The following is a 9,338-nucleotide window of genomic DNA, read 5'->3' as shown; positions in this document are numbered from 1 at the left end:
GTGGGAGGAAGCCTCCAGCCCTGGCGGCTCCTGGGGAAGGCTCACCTCCTCCTGATGGCTGAATCCAACACCCATGGGATGTTCGTGGCTCCGAGAACCAGAGTCCCATCGTTGTTATTTCCCACCCCTGCAGAGAAAGGGAGACAAAGATGCAGGCGCTGGACACCTGCATGGGTCAGTTGAAACCTGAGGACAGATGCTGGGGGCTTTGCATGTCAGCATTGAAGCCATCCCTGCACCATTCACTACTGGTGGGGTCCCAAGTGAGATTAAATCATGTCCTGGTCTGGCTTTGCCAGGTGAGGAGGCCTACGGCACTGCCTGCCACGGAAGGGGTGGAGTGGCCAGCATGGCAGAGGCCTCAGGCGCCTCTCGGGAATGGAAGTCCACCTGTGGCCTGAGAAGCTGGAGCTGGGGATGACTCTCCCCAGCTGAGGACAAGAAAATCCAGCTGCAGCTCAGAACAAAGCCCGGGGTTGGCTTGGTGCAGCAAGAACCAAGGGGGCCCAGCGCCTGGCACATACCCTGCATCTGGACCAAGAATTCTGTTTTGATCCTCCGGGCAGCCTCACTCTCATTTTCATTTCGGGATCCACAGAGGGAATCCACCTCATCGATGAAGATGATGGAGGGCTTGTGCTGCCTGGCTAGCTCAAACAGGTTCTTGACGAGCCTGTGAAAGTGAGAAAGGGGATGAGGATGGGATGCTCCTGTCCCTGCCCACCTGAGCTCCTGGCACTTCCCTTTCCTCACCCTTCCCACAGGGAAGCACAGGCCATGGTCGTGCCAGGACTGCAGAAACATGGTGATGAGCCCCCGGGCAGCATTGTGCCAGGAGGAGCAGCACGCCTTGGCGCCACCCCCAAATGCGGAGCCTCAATCCTGGGAGGCCCAAGCGCTGGCTCTGCACTCAGGACCCCCTTCCTCCAAGCCCATCTCATCACATGCAAAACAGGAGTCTGTGTGGGGAACAGTGACCCCTACACACTGCCCCAACAGGGACCACAATACAGACCCCCAAAATAACCTCACTTCCTCTCCCCTCCCTTCTGGAGCACTTCACTTCTCTCAGGTCCCTTCTGCCTTCACCTGTCTTTGTTGGGACAGTGTCCCAGCCAATAAGCTAGTGACACACTGCTCCTGGGTACCCTCCCTAAGAGCAAACCGTTACCCTGGCAGTTGACTCCACGGGGCTGGGGGGCTGGGCCGCTGGGCCACTGGGCCACTGGGCCACTAGCAGTGCCGGGGCTGCCAGCAGAGCATGGCCTGGTGGCCAACTTACTTCTCACTCTCCCCGAGCCACTTGGACATCAGATCTGAGGAGGACACGGAGAAGAAGGTGGAGTTGTTGGCCTCTGTTGCCACGGCTTTGGCCAGGTAGGATTTCCCTGTGCCAGGTGGTCCAAACAACAGAATTCCCCGCCAAGGGGTGCGCTTGCCTGCAACAGAGAATCCACAGAAGTGAGGCCTCCTGACTGGGAGAAGGAACAGGAAAAGCAGAGGGTCTTGAGTCCTGTACATACAGTAAGACAGCAGGTGTTCTGTGAAACGATGGATTCTAGGTACGAATGAGGGACGGGAGCTACGTTCCCTGCTGTGCCCTGTGCTGTGACCACATGACCTTGCACAGTGACACTGGCTGACAATGCTTCCTGATCCTGCCCACTCGGGTGAGGTGACTGTCACTGCAAAGCTCCAGCCACAGCAGTGTTGTGGACATCAGCGAGGAGCCAGGTCTGACCCTCTGCAGGCCATGGGAGCGGAGCTGCCCCCTCTGAGTGCCTCGGAGTGCCACCCCCGTGCTGGCTCCCGCAGAAGCCTGGAATATTTACAGTGGGACTTGAAATGGCTCAATTCTCACCTGTGAACAAGTGTGGGAATTTGATTGGCAAAATGACAGCTTCTTTGAGGGCCTCCTTGGCCCCCTCCAGCCCGGCCACATCATTCCACCGTATGTTGGGTTTCTCCATCACAACAGCACCTGCGAGAGGGAGGCCGACCCGGGCCCAGCCAAGGGGCATCAGCCAACCTGGCAACGGACCCACCCCCATCCCCTGCCATTGTCACAGGGCCGAAAGCCACTTACCCATCAGCTGTTCTTGCAGTTTCTTTTTCTCTGGATTATCCCCTTCACTGTCACTATCACTGCTGGGAGAGGAGATGGAAAGTCACAAGCTGGCCCTTTAGCCTGGAGCACCGAGGCACTCCCAGCAAGCCCAGGCTTCGCTGCCCACACACTGGTAAAGGAACGAAGCCTTCCTGGCTTAGTGCTGTGTGACCCGCAAGCAGGTACCTCGGGGACATCTGAGCTGATGCTCTCAGCAGTTCACCTCAGGATCCCCCAGCAAACACTCCTATAACCTGCCCTGTTTCTTCACTGAGGGAATGGGAATCGGGATGTTGGCCCTCTCCTGAAGGCCGTAAGGGAAATGTGCTTAGGCTCGACTTAAAAAGAGCAGCCCAGGCCAGGTGCAGTGGCTCACACCTGTAATCCCAGCACTCTGGGAGGCCAAGGCGGGAGGATTGCTTAAGCCCAAGAGTTTGAAACCAGCCTGGGAAACAGCGAGATCCTGTCTCTTCAAAAAACACGAAGTTTTTTTGAAGAGTGATAAGACAGTGCCGCACACCTATGGTGCCAGCTACTTGGGAGGCAGAGGTTGCAGTGAACCAAGATCGCACCACTGCACTCCAGCCTGGGCAACAGGGTAAAGCCGTATCTCAAACAAAAAAGCCGCCAGTCAAGCAATGTAGCTGCCAGAAGCTTTTTGTAGAGACTCAGGGACAGCATGTGGCCCCGACTCCAAAGCGGCCACTGCTGAAGGACAGAGAAGGCAAAACTGAAATGGAAATGAACCAGTGGGAGAACGCAACCACTGCTGTCACCCCAGAGCCACTTCCTCTCCGGATGGAATTTGTCATCCTCAAAACTTTAATCCTTCCTGGAGATCCCTGGCCTCCACCCCTGCCTCGCCAGGCCTCTCCCTCTGGGGATGGGAACGTGGTGTGGACCTTCCATCCAGGAGGCCTTGCCTCTGGTGAGGCAGCTGACATCACCCGCCCTTCTCCTGCCTGGGGGGTCCCCTCACCGCCCCTTCCACATCTCCAAGACACCACTAGCATTTGTGTTCAGATGACTGGGATCACTGTGGTATGTGAACCCCGGACCCGAGGTGAGAGGCTGCAGAGAAGAGGACCCTGGCTGGAGAATCAGGGCCACCTGCCCTGCATGGGGGTCCAGGCTCCATTCTGTGCCAGCTCTGAGACCTTGGCAGGGCTCCAAACCCGAGCCAGCACCCCACCTGTCGGAGGCAGGTGACACTGAGTCACAGTAGCTGGCACTGCACACTCTCATGTGCCAAGCTCCAAAGGCACTGCCCATATCATCTCACTGCTCCCTACTGGGCAACGCTAAGGGGGGAGTCCCACAACCTTCCCCCTTCCAAGATGTGGAGATGGGAGGCACATGGGGTCCAGGCACTAGGCTGGGAGGTGACAGAGCTAGGGTCCCCCCAAAGCGGCTCTGCCATCTGCATCAAGCTCCCCACCTCCCCATGGCTTTGGAGTCAGATCCAGTGAGACAGTGGACACAGAAGTGCTCTGGCCCATGCTCCCTGAAACAGCTGCTGGCACTGTCATCACTGCACGATGAGGACCATTCCCACAGGGAAGTTTGAGGCAGCGTGAGCGCCACAAAAGACAGGGACCCATAAGGAGGGCGCAGGTGCCTGGGCAGACGCTGCGCACACTCACCCCTTGCCCTCACTCTGGTTCTCTTTGACTGGCTTCTTGCCGTGCTTCTCTTTATTTCGCAAATAATCCTTCAGCTTCTCAGCCCGGTCTAGGTACTGCACGCACTTGGCTCGAATGCTCTCCTTGGCCTTGTCGCTGTGGGCCTCATCTGTGAAGGGGAACGCAGAGGGGCCCCTGTGAGCCTCGTGTGCCGCCCTCCCTTTGGATCCGCAGCCTGGGGACCCCGCGCCACTCACACTTGATGGCGTGGAGGAAGTACTCCACCGCATGCTGGTAGAGCCGCAGCGCCTCCTCGTAGTTCTTGGCTTTGTCCTCTTCTGTGGCTTTCGTCACCAGATCAATGGCTTTCTGGAACGGCAAAGCAAAAGGCTCAGTGCTTCCTCAGAGACGTGGAAAGTTCCTGGGGTCACAGGCATGGGGATATGATGTGATGAGGGACGCCGCTGGTCCTGTGGATTTATTGCTTGCCGGCCGTCTTCAATATGTTGGCCTACTTTTCCAACATCGGCTACAAAGGCCTTCAAAGGAGGCTTTAAAAGCCAGGCAGCTGTCTTCACAATAAGCTCAGACGGTTAAAAGCCATGCTCTGGATTTCAGCAAGTGGAAGCCTGACCTAGTATCTCAGGTCAGGGCTCAAAGGACAAGTTCATGGGACTTTCTGTTCTGCTGCCTCAAGGGAAAGAGAAACGGACCCGATCTGAGAGCCTGGCAGAAAGGACACACAGGAGCAAGTGACTGCTGGTTGGCTTAGCAAGACCAGAAACTGCACCCGGCCTTAGGCCCAGACAGCAGCCAGCCAGAAGGAAAGTCCTGCCCGGACCTGGAGTTTCCATGGGATACACTGAAAGGCCTCTCCTCCTCCTCCTCCTGCTCCAGGCAGCTTGCTTTTCCAGGGCTGCAGAGAGCAGACGGTTTCCTTCGCTGTCTAAAGTGACACTCTGGGAAGGGGCGCTTACACACAAGGCTCTGCACACCAGCAGCTCCAGTAAGAAAAGTCCTTGCTTGCTTCCTCCTGACAACAGAAGAGAACTGTGTCCCTCTGGAACCTTCTGAGAGCTCTGTGAGAGTCAGTGTCTTTGGGAATCTCATAAATCCCATAGGCCAGTGCCCTAGGCTGAACTCAAAGCACCTACATGGTTTCATGATTTTTATTTTATCTTTTTTGAAATCAGAGTCTCTCTCTGTCACCCAGGCTAGAGTGTCGTGGTGCAATCTCAGCTCACTGCAACCTCCACCTCCCTGGTTCAAGTGATTCTCCTGCCTCAGCCTCCCCAGTAGCTGGGATTACAGGGATGTGCCACCACGCCCGGCTAATTTTTTATATTTTTAGTGGAGATGGGGTTTCACCGTGTTAGTCAGGATGGTCTTGATCTCCTGACCTTGTGATCTGCCCACCTCAGCCTCCCAAAGTGCTGGGATTACAGGCATGAGCCACCGTGCCCAGCCAATTAAGCAGCTACATGGTTTGAAAACCTGGTTTTAAAAACTGCAGCTTCACCAACCCCTGCAGGAAGCATGACCAGAATTCTCCTCCTCAGATCTGGCACCAATCACCAGGCAGACAATCCCACCGAAAAACCACAGTTCCAGGCACAGCAAACAATAAACCTCCTGACCGGCTCTTGGCAGGGCCGGGGCGTTTGTTCAGCCCTCTCTCATCTGCAAGAAAGAAGTCTCCGAAAGAAACACACACAGACAGCTCAACAAAATAGACAGGCGGGGGGAAGCTGGGCCAGGCTGATGCAAAATGAACTGAGCGGATAGAAGAGATAAGAGGGGTGAGTGCTGGCCATTGCTTTCAAGCCTCTGCTCCCTCTACAACCTACAAAGAATGGCCGGGAGCTCAAACCTTCTTGGAAATGAGCTTAGGCACAGGCTACCCTTGTCTGCCCTCTTCTCCCCGTGACGCTTCTCCAGATGAGACAGGAAGGCAGCACTCCTCTCCTTGGTGGCTTCCCATCTCCAGAACAAACACCCCCAGTTCCTCAGACTTTTTCATTGTCTGAACAATACTCAAGGTGTTCTGTGTCCCACAAGGAGCAGCACGGACCCATCCCTACCTCCTTCTAGAAACTAGTAATACACCTAAAAGTGAGCTGTGGCTGGCTGGGCATGGTGGCTCACACCTGTAATCCCAGCATTTTGGGAGGCCAAGGCAGACGACGGATCACGAGGTCAAGAAATGAAGACTATCCTAGCCAACATGGTGAAACCCTGTCTTTACTAAAAATACAAAAATCAGCTGGGCGTGGTGGTGCGCCTCTGTAGTCCCAGCTACTCAGGAGGTGGAGGCAGGAGAATTGCTTGAACCCAAGGGGCAAAGGCTGCAGTGAGCCAAGATCGCGCCACTGCAGTCCAGCCTGGCAACAGAGCGAGACTCCATCTCAAAAAAAAAAAAAAGAGTGCGCTGGGGCTGGGCACAGTGGCTCATGTCTTTAATCCCAGCCTTTTGGGGTCAGGAATTTGAGACCAGCCTGACCAATATGGTGAAACTCTGTCTCTACTAACATACAAAAATTAGCTGGGCACAGTGCTGGGTGCCTGTAATCCCAGCTACTCAAGAGGCTGAGGCAGGAGAATCACTTGAACCCAGGAGGTGGAGGTTGCAGTGAGTCAAGATCGTGCCACTGCACTCCGGCCTGGGTGACAGAGACTCCATCTCAAAAGAAGAGTGCGCTTGACTTTTTTGGCAACCACATCCAGTTTTTCACACGCAGGTGGTCCGAGTTTCAATGGAGAGAAATCGTTTTGCACAACAGGAGGGTAAGGTGACTAACTGCTAGTGCTGCCACATCTCTAGTAACACGTATGGCAAAAAATGAGGATGAAAGAAAAGGGTGCTAACAGGGCTGGCAAATGCTTTCTGTAGAGGACCAGATGGTAAACAATTTAGGTTTTACTGGCCAGACAATTTCTGTAGCAACGACTTGACTCTACCCTGGTGGCACAAAAGCAGCTGTAGACAGTATGTAATAAATGAACAGGGATGTGTTCCAATAAAACTTTATTTATAGACCCTGAAATGTGAATTTCATAGGATTTTCATGTGTCATGAAATTTTTTTTTCAAGCCATTTAAAAAATGTAAAAACCAGGCCGGGCACGGTGGCTCAAGCTTGTAATCCCAGCACTTTGGGAGGCCGAGGCGGGTGGATCACGAAGTCGAGAGATCGAGACCATCCTGGTCAACACGGTGAAACCCCGTCTCTACTAAAAATGCAAAAAATTAGCTGGGCATGGTGGCACGTGCCTGTAATCCCAGCTACTCAGGAGGCTGAGGCAGGAGAATTGCCTGAACCCAGGAGGTGGAGGTTGCGGTGAGCCGAGATCGTGCCATTGCACTCCAGCCTGGGTAACAAGAGCGAAACTCCGTCTCAAAAAAAAAAAAAAAAAAATGTAAAAACCGCCGGGCGAGGTGGCTCAAGCCTGTAATCCCAGCACTTTGGGAGGCCGAGGCGGGTGGATCATGAGGTCGAGAGATCAAGACCATCCTGGTCAACATAGTGAAACCCCGTCTCTACTAAAAATACAAAAAACTAGCTGGGCGTGGTGGCGCGTGCCTGTAATCCCAGCTACTTAGGAGGCTGAGGCAGGAGAATTGCCTGAGCCCAGGACGCGGAGGTTGCGGTGAGCCGAGATCGCGCCATTGCACTCCAGCCTGGGTAACAAGAGCGAAACTCCGTCTCAAAAAAAAAAAAAAAAAAAAAGTAAAAACCTAGGACATTATGTTAAGTCATAATGAAAGAAGCCAGCCACAAGGACCACATACTGTATGACTCCCTTTATATAAAGTGCCCAGAATAGGCAAACCCACAGAGAAACAAAGTAGATGAGTGGTTGCCCAGGGCTGGGAGAGACAGAGGAATTTGGGGGTGAGGAGTTTCTTTTGGGGGTGATGAAAATGTTGTAAAAAGTGATTGTGGTGATGGTCACACAACCATGAATATACCAGAAGCACTAAATTACACACTTTAAATGGGTGAGTTGCACCAGGCACAGATATAATCCCAGCACTTTGGGAGGCCGAGGTGGGCAGATCACTTGAAGTCAGAAGTTCAAAACCAGCTTGGTCAACATGAAACCCCATCTCTACTAAAATACAAAAAAAAAAAAAAAAAAAAAAATCAGTTGGGTATGGTGACGGGTGCCTATAATCCCAGCTACTCGGGAGGCAGAGGCAGGAGAATCGCTTGAACCCGGGAGGCGGAGGTTGCAGTGAGCTATTTAGCCACTGCACTCCAGCCTGGGTGACAAAAGGAGACTATCTCAAAAAATAATCAATTAATTAAAAAAAAAAAAATGAGTGAGTTACATGGTATGCAAGTTATACCTCAATAAAGCTGTGTTTAAAACTGTGAAAAACATTCTTGGTTCACAGGCCATAAAAAACCTGGCTAGGCAGACGAGATCTGCGGCTTCTGCTGGTGGATGGTGGGGTCTGGCTATGGACTCCATCTAATTCCTAGCCTGATACCCCAACTCATTCCACGTCTGCTCCCACTTCCGCCCTCCTCCACCTCCAGGTCTTTGAAAGCTACCTGTCCTCTGATGCCCCTTCTTCCATGAAGTTGCCGAACTCTCCTAGGCACTTCGTTGGCTTTCACTTAATGGACACCTAGTATGTGCCAGACATGCGTTAAGAATGCTTTACCATAATTATTCAATTTAAAGCTATAATCACAACCTAGAGGGCATTACCCCATTTTACAGACGAGGAAACTTGAGACCCGAAGATAAAAAAAAACTAGCTCAAGGTCACTTGCTGGTGAGTGGCAGAGCTGAGATTCAAACTCCGGGCTGAGGCCTGAGCATGTTGATCTTTTCTGGCCCCGAAGGGCTGACAGCACCTACAGGGCGGGTCAGTCGTTGTCCCAGGTGGCGCCACCCCTGCACCACCCTGCAGAATCTAAGAATGAATGAAAGGTCTCTGGCCGAGAAGAGGAAGTCGGACATTGGGGAAGGGGCCAGGCCTTGTTCGACTAGGGGCCGAGGGGCTTCTAGGACCCGTAGCAGGAGAGGAAGGAGCGAGCATCGCTGAGCGCACAGCCAGACCGCGGGCCGAGCTTCCCGAGGGTGCCTGTGGGGCCCAGGTGAGGCTGATCCTCACGGCGATACCCGGGCGCCAGCTACACGAAGATGCCCTGGGGCTGGGCCAGTCGGGCAGGGGTGGGGGGCTTGCGGGTGGAGAGGCCACCCGGCTCCGAGCGCGTGGAAACAGACACGGGCGGAAGCGGCGAGGGGGCGGCCGGGGCGGGGTCTCGAAGCCGGGGCTAGGAGGCGCCCACCTGACCACCAGCCCGCCGCCCGGCTTCGCGGCCAGCAGGCCCCGCCGCTTTCGGCCTCCGCAGCCGGGCCGGGCCGCACCAGGTACCTGGAGGGTTGTCGTTGTCATTTCATCTCCTGGGTCCGCCCACACCCGCGGCGCTGCTTGCGGCCTCGGTCCGGCACCGGGTAGCCGAGGTACTGGGTCCGGCGCGGGGAGCCCGGTGGTGGGCTCAGAGCGCGGAGAGTGGGTAGGGCGGCCGCTTGCAGCGGGAGCCGAGTCCGAGGGCCAGCGAGGAGCGCGGCCCAGAGCGGTCGGGCCCGAGC

The 9,338-nt window shown here is 54.7% G+C and overlaps 1 protein-coding gene across 2 annotated transcripts in view; it reads right to left on the bottom strand.

The window, feature by feature from the left end:
• Nucleotides 1-9,338, bottom strand: part of VPS4A (vacuolar protein sorting 4 homolog A) — a 17,185-nt gene extending 7,847 nt beyond the window's left edge. Inside the window, exons 1-8 of one of the 2 annotated variants that reach the window (XM_039477663.2) lie at nucleotides 9,121-9,338; nucleotides 3,987-4,098; nucleotides 3,751-3,898; nucleotides 2,087-2,148; nucleotides 1,862-1,981; nucleotides 1,283-1,439; nucleotides 525-673; nucleotides 46-127 (exon numbers count right to left, since the gene is read on the bottom strand). In XM_039477663.2, the coding sequence (XP_039333597.1) occupies nucleotides 46-127; nucleotides 525-673; nucleotides 1,283-1,439; nucleotides 1,862-1,981; nucleotides 2,087-2,148; nucleotides 3,751-3,898; nucleotides 3,987-4,098; nucleotides 9,121-9,141 (851 nt within the window). In that variant the 5' untranslated portion in view covers nucleotides 9,142-9,338. The remainder of the gene's footprint in view (nucleotides 1-45; nucleotides 128-524; nucleotides 674-1,282; nucleotides 1,440-1,861; nucleotides 1,982-2,086; nucleotides 2,149-3,750; nucleotides 3,899-3,986; nucleotides 4,099-9,120) is intronic. The other variant, XM_039477671.2, reaches the window with a different exon arrangement.

This window comes from Saimiri boliviensis, chromosome 1, assembly GCF_048565385.1.
Source record: "Saimiri boliviensis isolate mSaiBol1 chromosome 1, mSaiBol1.pri, whole genome shotgun sequence".
Classification (NCBI taxonomy): Eukaryota; Metazoa; Chordata; class Mammalia; order Primates; family Cebidae; genus Saimiri; species Saimiri boliviensis.
Note: the sequence above shows the minus strand (reverse complement) of the source record. Positions and strands in the feature narration are given on the sequence as shown.